The 15339-nt window shown below is 45.0% G+C and overlaps 1 protein-coding gene across 2 annotated transcripts in view; it reads right to left on the reverse strand.

Annotated features, from left to right (window-relative positions):
• The window catches only part of PDIA6 (protein disulfide isomerase family A member 6), a 52586-nt gene that overhangs the window by 31094 nt on the left and 6153 nt on the right, over window positions 1–15339 (reverse strand). For both annotated transcript variants that reach the window (XM_077488787.1, XM_077488786.1), the window contains exons 4-5: window positions 12197–12323; window positions 9765–9880 (exon numbers count right to left, since the gene is read on the reverse strand). In XM_077488787.1, the coding sequence (XP_077344913.1) occupies window positions 9765–9880; window positions 12197–12323 (243 nt within the window). The remainder of the gene's footprint in view (window positions 1–9764; window positions 9881–12196; window positions 12324–15339) is intronic.

Raw genomic sequence — 15339 nt, forward strand, 5'->3', positions numbered from 1 at the left:
GGATTAGTAGAATTATATAAAAAAAGAAAAAATTCTCAGTCTTCTCTTTCCCGGTGGTCATTCTGTTGAGTGTGGCATCCTAAAACAAGAACAGTAGGGGGCCAATCTGTGTATAGTTCACCGTGAGCAGTTAATGGGGCAAAAGTCAACATGTGAACAAGCATTGTGACCATGATGGATATTTACACTGAACAGTCAAGGACTGAAAGGCAGCATAAGCAGCAGGGACCAGAGCCAGGAATTATATGTACACAGCCAAGATTACAGGTGTGCACAAGCACCAGGATTTATAAGAGTGGGCATCTGCTCACTCAATGATGTCCAATCTTCATACTGCCTTCATTTCAGCCATTAATTTATGGCAGACAGGCAAATAGTTTTTTTTTTTTTTTTTAAGTCAGCAATGGCAGTGTACATCTATGGAAGCTACAGGTGTGTCTGTGTAAATCCAGGATGTGAATAGGCAGCAGCTTCAGCTACCCAGTTAAAATGGTTGCAGCCAGACTCAGTGGAGGGAGATTTCTGCAGCACAGAATCACAGTACATATAAAATACACAAAGTGGTTGAAGGGAAGCTCCAGAATGGCAAAGATGTTTTTATTATAAATATGTAAGCAGACTGCAGTTCCTCTTTAATACAGCTTTAGAGGTCAGTCAGATGGGCTGAAGTGAATTTGTGCTGAGTAGGATATGCTGGCAGGAGACAGCAGTGAAATAGGGGCTGATACTCCTTTGCTGTCCAGTCACAGGACGGTAATTAGGAGAGATGCAAACTACATGGCTTGAATGCAGTACAGAAAAGTGAGGTCACTAATCTGGCTGTGTTATGTACTAGTTCTGTGTACATGTGAGTACTAGATGGATAAAAACACAAATCCTTTGGCAGGTAACCATCACTCATACCTGTAGTTTGCTTGGAAATCAGCTTTAAAAAGTACTAGTCAGATTATAGATAACTAAGCTTTAGTTAAAAACTGAATGCACGGTAAAGCCTCCTTTTTACATATCCTTACAACGTTTTCCCAAGCATAGGTAAAGCAACAGTCATCTGAATAAAAATGAAAAGCCAAGCTACTCTACATAAAAAAAAAAAAAAAAGTAATATCTCTATCGGCAAGCATAAGAATTTGAGCAACGCTGACAAGGGCCAAATCGTTAGATGACTAGGTCAAAGCAACTCCAAAATTGCTCTCAGCTGATGTCTCACACATATGGAGACAGCCACGAGCTCCTTTTTTAGCAGAAGGCAAAAATCTGGATGAGAGGCTCACAAAGCCCTATAAAAGTCAGCCTCCCGTTCTTAAATAGATGGATGCAGGCTCCAAACACTTTCTAAGGCTCAATTCACATCGATGCATGTTGCTTTTGCGCATTTTTGCAGTGCTTGTCAAGTTATCGCGATTTTGTGCTTTTTGGGGGTTTTTTTTCCCACTGTGGTTGCTTAGCAACCAGCTATATACAGTGAAAAAAAAAACAAAAACACAAATCGAGGTACTTGCGTTTTTGATGCGGGTCCATTGACTTCTATTACATGCAAAACGCTGCATTTTGCATGAAAAAAAAAGTCCCCAACCCTTTCCAAAAAACGCAGAGGCACAAAAATGCATTGATGTGAACATGTTCTATAGGAACCCATGTTAAAAGCTTTTCCCTGCATTTCTGCAAAATGCATAAAAAAAACAAAACAAAAAAAAACGCATTAGTGTGAATCAAGCCTCAATCCTTGATACAGGTACAAACGGATATATTCTTATGGCATTCTAAAGATATAGCTACACACACAAAAACAAACCCCTTCATACTCTATAGAACGTTGGGTTATGGACAGCTTTAGAACCTAAGAGCATTAATCACTCACTACGTGACATACCTCCAAACCAAATTATTAATTTCTATGCTGATCCACCACACTGTACAGGACTACTTCTCTTTCCTCAAGGCTCTGATGAAGAGGGACACCTTGAAACGCGTCAACTCACTCTGTAGCATTTGCCCCTGCCTAATTTTTAATTTTCAAATGTATGTGTATAATTTGTAACCTTGTTGTGAATATGTAGACTTAATTATTTTTTTTTAATATATGAACAAAACAATATTCTTTTGATCACATGCCTTCCACTTCTCCTTCCCACTTGGCTTGGTCCGGACCATCCCTGGGCAGTTTAGGCAGCAGGACAAGCATGATCTCCTTCCACTTTCCTTCATTTGAAAGTACTACCACGCTACACTTATAATGCCTTTACGAGAGCAGAAGAAGACTTTTTTAATTTTTCACCAAAGCAACTCCAAAAATTGCAGCTCTTGTGGCATGTTCCCAGTTTGAAGTGGTCCAAGGAAGGAAACCTAGTGAACCTGTGACAGTGGCATGGGTGGCTACTAAAGCTCACCGATGTATGTTGGGGGGGGGGGGAGCAAAGGCTGGCCTGTGTAGTCTGTGTGACACCTTCTGTAGCTCTTCTATTGTATCAGTTTGTTGCATATGGCATAGCTGCAGAGTGGCCATGGTCAAAAGTGCCTACAATGGGCATGCAAGCATCAGCACTTGACCACAGAGCAATGTAAGCAGGTGATCTGATCAATTCAAGAATGGTTTGAGGAACACAAGAGGAGTTGATTTACTAAAACTGAAGAGTGCAAAATCTGGGGCAGCTCTGCATGGTAGCCAATCAGCTTTTAAACTTCAGCTTGTTCAATCAAGCTTTGACAAAATTAACCTGGAGGGCTGACTGGTTTTAATGCAAACTTGCCATTTGTCATTCACACCTTGGCGCTGGCAGATTTGCCCGCTATTCAAAATGCTGTAGTGTAAATGTAGCTTAAGGGAGCAATGAAAGGAGTTTCTCTTTAAGGGGGATGTGGTCTAGTGAGGTTGAAATGGGATAATGCATGGGACACACCCTTTAAGTACTCCGCACAGAACTAAAACATAAATCTGAGATTCTATCATTTTAAATTGTGAACTCCTAAAATTCCCAAGTGTAATGGAACATGATTGGGAATTTTCTGGTGTCTATTGTCTTGTGCTCCTCAACTTCTCAAGTATAGAGATCATCCTCAGAGTCCGAGGAGAAAAAAAAAAAAAATTGTCAGGCAAACCCACGGGCTGGGAAGCCCCAAACTGCATGGGTAAATGCTTGTTAAGCTCAGGGACACAGCAAGAGGCTGGATTACCTACACAACTTCATTCCAGCAGGAAAGTTCCGAAGTGCTCCTATTCTCCTCAATGTGCCAGTTTGTGGGTGGAGCAGCATCATGTACAGTGCAGGGCTATTTTTTTTCTGCATTGTATGTGGTGGAGACAAGAATGGGACTGCACCAGGAGCAGTGGCAGAACAGGCACATGGATCGAGGGAACCAGCTAAGTAATACAGCTTGGTATTTAATGCTTGCATTGGAGAGGGGCAACCCACTGCAAAAAGTACTGCTTTGAATGGAGTCAGGCTTTACTAAATAAAAAAATTAAAAAAAACACCAGCACATCATAAGCTGAGTTAAGAGCCACACTACTCCCAAAAACTGGAGTTAGTACTTACCGGTAACTCCTTTTCCGGTGGTCTTCCAGGACAGCCCTTGAGAGATGGAGCTCCTCCCATCGACACAGGAAACACATTGCCACAGTTCAAAAGGCGGTCCCTCAGGTCCCTGGTCAGTCATTCACCAAGAACCGAAGGATGGAACTGAAAAACATATAAACCATAACAGGTAATAACATTAGTACATCACTACAATCAAATAAGGGTGGGATCGTGCTGTCCTGGAAGACCACCGGAAAAGGAGTTACCGGTAAGTACTAACTCCAGTTTTCCCAAGTGTTCTTCCAGGACAGCCCTTGAGAGGATCCCCAAGTACTTACCAGATTAGGGGGGGACCACGGCCTGGAGGACTTTCCTCCCAAAGGCCTGATCCTGACTAGACATTAAGTCCAGTCGGTAATGCCTTGTAAAGGTGGAAAAGCTTGACCATGTGGCTGCTTTACATACCTGCTCCGGGGTGGCACCAGCTCTTTCTGCCCAGGATGCAGACAACGCTCTTGTGGAGTGAGCTTTAACACCCTCAGGAGGATCTCTATTCAAGGCCTTATACCCCTCTGCTATAGCTAGCCTAATCCATCTAGCTATGGTTACTTTTGAAGCTTTCTGTCCCCTACGCTGTCCGGAAAAAAGGACAAAAAGGGAGTCTGAGATTCTGAATGGATTTGTTATTTTAAGATATTCTAGAATACACCTCCTCACATCCAATAAATGAAAACGTTCCTCTTTCTCATTTGCTGCATTTTGACAAAATGAAGGGAGGACAATATCTTGGGACCTATGGAAGCTAGATGCTACCTTTGGTAAGAACCCAGGGTCTGTCTTTAGAATGACTCTGTCTTCTAGGATCTGTAGGAATGGTTCCCTGATGGAAAGTGCTTGGATTTCACTGACCCTACGGGCTGAAGTGATTGCCACCAGGAGAACTGTCTTAAAGGTAATAAGCCTTAGGGAGGCCTCTGAGATAGGCTCAAAGGGTGACCCCAAGAAAGCTTTTAGCACAACTGCTAAATCCCAGGATGGGACTTTTGTGATTCTGACTGGCTTGCGTCTAGCGACTGCCTTACAGAATCTAGCGACAAAAGGATTTTCCTGTAAGCGTTCATCTAGGTATACACTTAAGGCAGCTATCTGTACTTTAATAGTACTTAGGGTTAAACCCTTGTTTACACCTTCCTGTAAAAACTGTAGAATATTAGCCGTATTTATGTCCCGGCCATTCAGCCAGCTATTGAATTTTTTCCAGACTTTTTTGTAAATAGCTCTCGTGACTGGTTTGCGACTCTGTAGTAAGGTCGCAATTACCTCGTCTGACAGGCCCTTACTCCTTAAGATTTCCTCCTCAGTAACCACGCTGACAGCTTCAGTGTGGCGACCTGCGGATGGTAAAGAGGTCCCTGCGACAGGAGGTCCTGTCTGTAGGGAAGTCTTAGAGGCGGACAGTCTGTCAATTGTAGCAACGTTGTGAACCACGGTCTCCTGGGCCAAAAAGGTGCTACTAGAATCAAACAGGTTTTCTCCTTGAGGAATCTTGCTAGGACCCTCGGAATGAGATGAAGAGGGGGAAATGCATACGCCAGACTGAAAGTCCATGGAGTTTGCAAGGCATCTACCGCCAGGGGTTGATCTCCTGGGTTTAGCGAGAAAAAATTGGGAACCTTTGCATTTTTCTTGCTCGCAAAAAGGTCTACCTCTGGTTCTCCCCAGTGAGCTGTTATGAGATTGAATGCCTCTGGGTGCAAGGACCATTCTTGGTTCGAAATCCTCTGTCGACTCAAGAAGTCCACCTTGTTGTTCAGCTCCCCTTTCAGGTGAACTGCAGAAATGGATTCCAGATTGGCTTCTGCCCACTGGAGAATGCGTCTGGCTACCAACATCAAACGAGGACTTCTGGTTCCTCCTTGTTTGTTTATGTATGCTACAGCCGTCGTATTGTCTGAACGGACTTGTAGATGGTGACCCTGTATTGCGGGGTAGAAAGCTAGAACAGCTCTCAGGATTGCTGTTAGTTCTTTCCAATTGGAAGAGAAACATTTCTCCTCCGGGGTCCACTTGTCCTGGACCCAGCTTGAGCCTAGGTGGGCTCCCCAGCCCCAACTGCTCGCATCCGTTGTTAGTGTTGAAGTGATAGGAAGGACCCAATGCACCCCTTTGTTTAGGTTCTCCCTGTCCTTCCACCACCAGAGGGAGCGTTTTACCCTTGAGGGGGATCGATACCTCCTCCTCCAGATCTCTGCCTTTTAATTGTTCTAACAGAAAACCCTGAAGTTCTCTTTGATGGAACCTGGCCCATTGTACGGCTGGAATGGCTGCCGTCATAAGACCCAAGACCGACATTACTTCCCTCACCGTACACTTGGGGCTGCATTGAAGAAAAGATATTCTCTGCCACAGATTCAAAATCTTTTCTTCCGGCAGTATAATTTTCTGATCTACAGACTTGATCCAGTACCCCAGATACAGGATCTCCTGTGTTGGGGTTGTCTTGGATTTCTCCTGACTGACAATCCACCCTAATCGACTCAGACTGAGTTGAGTCAATTCTAGGTCCTGAGAAAGACGACTCTCTGAGTGGGCTGTTAGGAGCAGATCGTCTAGGTAGGGGATAATTGAGACTGATTGAAGCCTCAGAGGAACTAAAGCCTCTCCGAGAACCTTGGTAAAGATTCTCGGAGAGGATGATAGACCGAAGGGAAGTGCTCTGCACTGAAAGTGGTAAACCTTTGTGTCTATCTGCACTGCCATCCAAAGGAATTTCTGGCATTCCTCCCTTATTGGAATGTGCAGATAAGCATCCCTTAGGTCCAGGGTTGCCATAAATGTCTCTTTCTGCAGGAGATTCTTTATGGAATAAATGGACTCCATCCGAAATCTCTTGTAACGGATGGAGCGATTCAGTGGACGGAGGTTCATAATTAGTCTGAATCTCCCTGACGGTTTTCTTACCACAAAGATGTGCGAGTAAAAACCGTCCCCTTGTTCCTGAATAGGGACTGGTGTCAATACTTCTTGATCTACCATTTCCCCTATTAGTAAAGGTAAGGCCCTGGCCTTTTCTGAGTGACTTGGAAGCTTTGTCACCAGAAACTTGGAAGGAGGGTTGCTGTGAAATTCCAGCGCATGACCCCTTTTTATTATATTTAAGACAAACTCGTTCGAGGTTGTCTCTTCCCATTGAGGAAGAAATTTGCTTAATCTTCCTCCCACAGGAACCCTGACGTCACTGGGGTTTGGGATCCTGATTGGGGTGGCTAAACAGTATGCCCCCTTTTCCTTTCCCTTTATGTCCCGACCAATGTTTTTTGGGGGTTGAACTCTTCTCTGATTTAGAGGGTTCCTTAAAAGGGACGAAAAATTTTTCTTTGAAAAATTTTCTTTTTTGCGGGAAAGGTTTTCTTTTTGTCCGCCGTCCTTTCTAAGGCGGAGTCTAATTCAGGCCCGAAGACTAAGTCTCCTGTAAAAGGGACGCTGCACAGGCGGGTTTTAGACGCCGTGTCTCCCCCCCCAGGTTTTCATCCATACTGACCTCCTTGCTGCCACTGAAAGTGCTGCAGATTTAGCCGTAAATTTAACGGAGTCCGTGGAGGCGTCAGAGATGAAACTGGTGGCCTTAAAAAGCATAGGGAAGGATTTCAAAAGCTCCCCCTAGGAGTGCCTGCCTTTAAATGTTCTTGTAGTTGCAATAACCAGAACTCCAGGTTTCTAGCTACACAGGAAGTGGCTAGAGCTGGTTTTAAGCCTGCCATAGAGGCATCCCAGGCCCTCTTTAAGACAATGTCTGTTCTCCTGTCCATGGGATCTTTCAGGTGGCCCATATCCTCAAAGGCCAGATCAGCCTGCTTTGAGATTTTGGACAGAGGGGCGTCTAGTTTTGGATTTTTATTCCAGACCGCCTCTGGGCTCTCATCAAAAGGGAACCTTCTCTTAAGGGATTTAGGAAAGAAAACCTTCTTGTCTGGTTCAGACCACTCCTTAAGGACAAGGTCAGAAAGCACCTTATGTATAGGAAAAACCCTTGCTTTCTTTTTCCCCAGAGCCTCATACATTTGATCATGTCTGGATAACTGAGTTTCTTCCTCCTCAATTTCCAGCGTATCATAGATAGCCCCCATTAGCTCATCTACTTCCTCGAGAGATAATCTATATTTTGAGGCTTTAGATGCTGCTTGATCCTCTTCCTGACCCGAGTCAGTGTCAGAGGATTCGGGGCTAATCAACGTGGGGCTAGGCTCCCTGACCATACGGGGCTCCCCTGAGCTGGGTGTTGTAAGGCATGGTGAGGATGAGATTATAGTTGTTTTACTCGTGGAGGCAGCTGCAGCTGATCCCACGTCAGTGATTAACTCCCGGAGGGACTTAAAGGTCGACGCCATTTCTTCTTTAAAGGAGCCCAAAAACTTTGCTAAAGGGGAATCTGCCTCAGATTTAAGCAAGTTTGCAATGCATTGCTTGCATAGGGCTTTGTTAGAGCCAGAGGACAACCTATTCCCACAATTAGGGCACTTTTTGCGGCCTGTCTTGTCTTCCCTTGGCATCTCTTTAGCCTGAAAATAAGAAGACAAAGGATTTCTTAGCGTCAGCACCATGTCCCTCTTAGAATCACCACTAACAAACAACCTCACTGTGAGTAAACCGCCACCGTGGGGTACTACAGGGCCCAGCCTACAAACACCACCACTCCACCAGAGTAATAGCATGCCCAGCAGCCTACCTGGGTTTGGCTGGTGCCTGTCTCCGCCGGAGTATCCTGGGGAATAGCCTCCATGGTCCCCCTCTGACGCTCCGAATCCCGCCGCTAATCCGGTATAGCTGGACGCTGGTCGGGCTTCACAGGCACAGCGCTGGCTCTCCCTCTCCTCCTTGTACCCTTAGAGACCCGGAACCGGAAGTCTCGGCACGCAGTGATGACGCGGTTCCGCCGGAAGTGAACGCTCGGCGTCTCCGACCCCCTGCAACGAGGAGGGAAGATGGAAGGTTCCACTCACCACTCCTGGGGGAAACCGGCGTCATTCTGCCCCTGGCCACCTCGGCACTGGAAGGAGGAGGGTAACGGGTCTGCTCCGGTTCAGCTGGACGGTACCCGAGCCAAAGAAAAAGGTATGGACCCAAACTGCAGCCATAAACCAGGACCCGGTCCCTTAGGCTTGCAGGTTCTCAGGCAGCCCCTGAGAGGGGCCTCCAGGTTCCTGGCAACATGTTCCTCCGACGGAGGAAACACAAATGACTGACCAGGGACCTGAGGGACCGCCTTTTGAACTGTGGCAATGTGTTTCCTGTGTCGATGGGAGGAGCTCCATCTCTCAAGGGCTGTCCTGGAAGAACACTTGGGAAAACTAAATTAGCAACGTTTTGGAGCAACTAACAGCCCCCTTCATTGGGTAAACAGTGTCAACACTAATGCATCCAATGGCTCCTAACAACTTGTGATGTTCTGATGCTCTTGGAGGTTCTGGACGGCAGTGGCATCCACCTTTGGTGCACTATAGCGCTGGCTTCATTTGGGCTACTGCAGTTGAGCGCACCACTCGTCTTTTTCATCCCAAACCTGGCTTTGCTACCAGAATCTTTTCTTGGCTAAACTGGTATTGTTAATGCCGGTCCCTGGTCAGTAACAAAGCAAGGATCAATTAAAAAAAAAGACTCAAAGTTGGCACTATTTTGTTGGGTTTCCTTCGTTTTAGATAGAAACATGGAAGAGTTGCATGGGTGTACAAAAAAATCTCGCCCCTGCCTTTGTAATGGTCAGCCTGGGATTCGTAGGCCAACAGCTGGAGGGCCACAAGTTGCTCACCCATGGGTTAGAGAGTGTCTGGTTTGTACTGCCATTTCAGTTCTGTTGAGATTTCCTCTTATTTCCTGTCCTTCTGAAACATTTTTACCAGACAGGAAGAGAGGGAAGCTTTCCAACAGCAACATAGACAAATGAAATAAGTTTTTTTTTTCCCAGTAGAGTAGGGGGGAGGCAAGAACCTGCTGTAAAGTCTTGCTCATTTTCTAGCTGTTAAAACTGTTGTCGTGGGACAAAAAGTGAGAGGAAATCTCCCCAACCTGAATTTGGGGTTCTATTTCTTCAACTATTCAAAACCAAAAACCAAACCACATTTTGCTTAATACAAACAGACTATGGCAATGTGACTTAGAGTATTTTTTTTGAATTTATGTTACTGTAAATGAAAAAGGTGAATGTAAATGGGGTAGATAACAGAGCTTTAGGGTAAATGCAGATATACCTACCTGTCTGCCATAGTCCTGTCCACCACCTCCTCCTCCTCCTCCATTAAGCCTGTCCAATGCAAGTGATCGAAGAGCATTTAATGCAGCATCCACAATGGCTTCAGCAGTCCTGCCTCCTGTACATACACAAACACGAGAGGATCCATATATCAATGTGTGAAACGCCCAAATTCAGGTGCATATACACAGGTAATATAGCACACTTCTCAAAACAAACTTTAGCAACACTCCCAGTAGCCTTTACAAATGTTCCATTAAAGAGGAGCAAACACTTATGAGCTACCGTTTCTATTAAAGTCATTCAAAAGAAAAGAAAAAAAAAAAAAAAAAAACCCCACACATTATAGTGATCTGTCCTCCCCCTCACCTGTGTGAAAAGGAAGAGAGAGGAGAAAAGACACAGATGCATCTCTTTCGGCTCCACAGACACAGCTTGGGAACAAGCATGCAAGGTGTTCCTTCATAGCAAGCCGCCCAAGGAGGGACACTCTGCAGTACCATTGCAGGTGAGTAGAACGGAGTAATATATATATATATATATATATATATATATATATATATATAACACTTTAAAAAAAAAAATATATAGAAGTATGTGCACACACACACACACGGAAGCTCAATGGAGAAAAAAAAAAAAAAATAATTCTGTATACAGTGCCATATCTCATTTTTCTGAGGAATTTTGCCCTATAGGGAAATCAAAAGGTTTTCTAATCCACAAATTAAAAAGAGCTAGCTCTCTTGGGATGATTTTTTTTTATTCCCTATGCAACAGTTAGTTCACACTAGGGGTTTATTCACACCAGCAATTGAAAATATATACATTAAATGCTCATATACTGCTATGCCCTGTCCTTATTACACGAGCAAGCCATACAGGATTCCCCCCCCCCCCCCCCCATTCAACCAGCGGCTATTTTAACTGCCAAATTGTGGAGTCGTGCAATGCTGTATCCAAACATATAGATGTAAATATATATCCCCATCTCTCTTTTCATGGCATTTGATCACCCTTGGGTTTTTTGCGCTTTAAAGACAAATGGTATAAAACATATCCATATAATTTTGGCCAACTTTTGGTCCCGATTCCTACTGTATGGTCTGACCCAAATGTTGTAGAGCACTGCGCAAACTGTTAGCGCTATATAAATCCTGTATAATAACTTTTTAATATATCAAAAACAAGAAAAGTATCATAAAGAGTGCATCTTGATTATTGGTTTGCGTGAAGGTTAGTGCCTACAAAATTACAGACACATAGTATTAAAAAAATAAATAAAAATAATAATAATTTAATGGCGGAGATCAGCGACTTATAATGGGACTGCGAGGGCAATCTGACACCGACACAGGGGGGGGTTCATTGCCAACAACATTAATACAGCGATATACACTATACTAACGATGTTGGCTGGAAAGGGGTTAGCACCTAAGACCATCGAGGGGATAAATGTGTGCATGCGTTTTGCTACTAGAATTCTCAGCGATGAGAAACTGACAGCTTCTTCTGTATCGAAAATAAATATTGCAGAATATACAGCCTCATGCTACATAATTTTAGCGTATTCTGCATGAAATTGAGCTTAGTTAATGCGTCTTAAATTGCTTTTTTTTCCTATCTTTAGATAGATTTTTTTACTCCAAAAAGCATATTAAAGTGTAAAAAACACCCAACAAAAAACGATTCATAGATTTTTTTTTTTACCCACCCTGGCAGCAACCTATTAGTACATTGCTTTGCCTACAGTGGTCACCAAGTGGTTAAACTTGAGGCCGTGTGTAGAGTCCCTTAATGCTTAGCAGAAACATTACCTCATTGAGCCCAATGCCAGATCTAACAGGTCAACAGAAAGTAGATGTTGTGGAGTTCCAAGGTTGCAGATAATGAGAAACTCTTCTTATAAAATTATTATTTATTTTATTTTTATTTTTTAAATGTAAAATACAGGCAGGCAGATACACAATGATGATAGGAAGAGACAATGAGCTACCAGAGCAATCAACAGTGTTCTGGTAGTTCATTGAAAACTGCAAGCCAACAGCCTCAAAGACTGTCAGTACTTTTAGTTTTCCCCCCCATTCACAGAATGGGAATTAGTGACAGTAAGTGAGGAGAGAAGATCCCCTGCTTGCTGTCACTAGAGACAGAGGAGCTGGCAGCAGCAGAATTCAGAACATGTTACACCCTAAAACCCAGTGGAACATGTTTCAAAAAGGTGAACCTATCTTTTTTGGAAACTTAGATGGAAATCATTATTTTATCTACAGATAAGAGAACACAAAATAAAAAAAAAAAAAAAAAAAAACCCACACACAAAATTTAGTTGCAAGAAGAAAAGTCTCAGGTGTAGGGTTGCCAATGCCAAGAAATGAACAAAAAGTAAAGTATGAATTCACTTAAAGAGGCAACAAAACACATGGATACTCACCCTGATAATTTTCAGGCTTGTTCTTATTTGCGCCAAATATCTTAATAGTGGGGAAGCCTCGTATTTCATACTGACCACCCAGAGACTTGTGTTTATCAGCATCTACAGCTCCTAAATTCACAATACCCTGCAAAACATCAAATTATATATGAGAGCAAGGTACAATCATTTGCAGAAATAAATACACGCCACACACGTGCATGTGACTCACACATCGCAATACATCCAATAACTAGTGACAATAGTGCAATAGTTATGAATACTTAGAAATTAACCTATAAATGAAACTAAATAATCACACTAATACGAAGTGCTATAACGTGCATCCATATCGGGATTGGTATCAAAATTATTGTTCATAAAATTATATAGTGGACTCAATCCACTAAAACATACAGATGAAGCAGAGTGCCTATGTGCATGTGTCATCCAATTATTTCAATTTGAAAATGCTTCTAAAATCCATGCGATTTAGAAACTGCTGTGTAGATAATCCAAAAAACAAGCCACAGTGATCACATTCGGGTATTAAACGCTCACCTCTGAGCACGCGACTTTGCACTTAAAGTGGGAGTAATTTCATGAACAATCATTTTGATACAACCAATCATCATATGGATGCACGTTATAGCACTTCGTACTAGTGCGATTTTTTTATTTATATGTTCATTTTTTAAAAGTATAATGATTTGTTGCACTATTGTCACTTTTTACAGTCACTAGTTACTGGATGTATCACAGTGTGCGATTCACATGCATATTTGCACTTTGGTTATCAATATACCTACAAACATAGTGTAGAGTACATTTGAAATTTTTATGCTTGCAGCTGTTTCACGGTGCCATTTATAATCAGAGGAGGCTCACAGGATCTTTTATATATACACTTACAGTCCATTCACACAGGGGCAACACGACTTGTAGGCGACTTGAGTGAGGCAACTTGTACACGACTTGAGTTAAGATCACAGCGCGACTTGGGACGACTTCAACACGACTTGTGATAACTTCAACCTGACTTGGGACGACTTACAAGTCGCCCCAGGCCAGGCGACTTTTGCCGTGGCCAAGCAGAGAATGAGCTCAAGGGGGAACTCCACGCCAAATTTCTGAAAAAAAATTGGCGTGGGTTCCCCCTCCGAGAGCATACCAGGCCCTTAGGTCTGGTATGGATTCCAAGGGGAACCCCCTACGCCAAAAAAACGGCGTGGGGGCCCCCCCCAGATCCACACCAAACCCTTATCCGAGCACGCTACCCGGCCGGCCAGGAAAGGGGGTGGGGACGAGCGGGCGGCCCCCCCCCTCCTGAGCCGTACCAGGCCGCGTGCCCTCAACATGGGGGGTGCCTTGGGGGAGAGGGGGCGTGCGCCCCCCCCACCCCAAAGCACCTTGTCCCCATGTTGATGAGGACAAGGGCCTCTTCCCGACAACCCTGGCCGTTGGTTGTCGGGGTCTGCGGGCGGGGGGCTTATCGGAATCCGCGAGCCCCCTTTAATAAGGGAGCCCCCGGATACCGGCCCCCCACCCTATGTGAATGAGTATGGGGTACAATGTACCCCTACCCATTCACCTGTGAAAAAAAGTACAAAAAAAAAAAAAAAAACAACACAGGGAAAAAATATTTTATTGCACAGCTCCGGGGGTCTTCCGTCTTCGGGGGTCTTCTCGCCAGACTCCTCCGCTATCTTCTTGTAGCTCTTTTGCTAGCGGAGGAGTCCGGCTTTCTTCCTCGCTGCCGGCCTCTTCTCCCGACTTCGGGGGTCTTGTCCCCCTCTTCGGTTCTTCTGCCGGGCCACCGCGCCTTCTTATAGCTCTTTTACAGGCGGTGGCCCAGTCTTCTGTCGCCGCCGCCGCCTTCCGTTCTTCTCCTTCTTCTCCTGGAGATGTTGACTCGACGAGCTCTCCGGCCGCAATGCCAGGGACGCGCTGAGCTGCCACTTATATAGGGACAATGGGGCGGTGTCACATGGGTTGATGTCACATGGGTTGGTCACATGAGTTGATGTCACATGGTAAGGGGGCGGGGTCACCATGTGACATCAACCCATGTGACATCGCCCCATTGTCCCTATATAAGCCATAGGGTGGGGGGGCCGGTATCCGGGGGCCCCCTTATTAAAGGGGGCTCCCGGATTCCGATAAGCCCCCCGCCCGCAGACCGACAACCAACGGCCAGGGTTGTCGGGAAGAGGCCCTTGTCCTCATCAACATGGGGACAAGGTGCTTTGGGGTGGGGGGGCGCACGCCCCCTCTCCCCCAAGGCACCCCCCCCCCCCCCCCATGTTGAGGGCACGCGGCCTGGTACGGCTCAGGAGGGGGGGGGGCGCCCGCTCATCCCCACCCCCTTTCCTGGCCGGCCGGGTAGCGTGCTCGGATAAGGGTCTGGTGTGGATCTGGGGGGGACCCCCACGCCGTTTTTTCGGCGTAGGGGGTTCCCCTTGGAATCCATACCAGACCTAAGGGCCTGGTATGCTCTCGGAGGGGGAACCCACGCCAAATTTTTTTCAGAAATTTGGCGTGGAGTTCCCTCTTGAGAGCTGATAATTCTGTCAGAGTCGCCTCCGTATAGACGGAGATCCGACTTGGAGGCGATCTCCATTGAAATCAATGGGTACCGGTCGCCTACAAGTCGGATAGAAGTAGTACAGGAACCTTTTCTGAAGTCGGAGCGACTTCAGTAGTGTGCATTAAGACTGCTCTCATTCACTTACATTGCTTTTTAAATGTTGTCCGACCTGAGGCGACTAGGGGCGACCTGAAGTCGGATCAGGAGTTGCCCCTGTGTGAATGGACTCTTAAGGTACAATCATTTGCCAGATCTTCACCACATGCATTGCTCAGGGTCCCTCACTCAGATCCAACACATTGTAGACTGTCCCTCACACATAGATATTGTGAATAACTGGTTTAAGATTCCTATAACTACAGCTTTGGTAGAAACAAAAAAAAAAAAAAAAAAAAAAAAAAAAAAAAAAACACCCCACACATTGCTACAATGGTATATGGTCCCAAACAGGATAACCAAGATGGATATGCAGGCCTTGCCTCCATATTTCAAGACCTGTAGACACCAGGTCCGCGCCATCAGGGCCATCTTTAATATTGATTGGACCATGGGCAAAAGATTCTTGGCCCCCCCTCAT

Source organism: Lithobates pipiens, unplaced genomic scaffold (assembly GCF_037356315.1).
Source record: "Lithobates pipiens isolate NorthernLeopardFrog02 unplaced genomic scaffold, aLitPip1_a1.2 Scaffold_18, whole genome shotgun sequence".
NCBI lineage: Eukaryota > Metazoa > Chordata > Amphibia > Anura > Ranidae > Lithobates > Lithobates pipiens.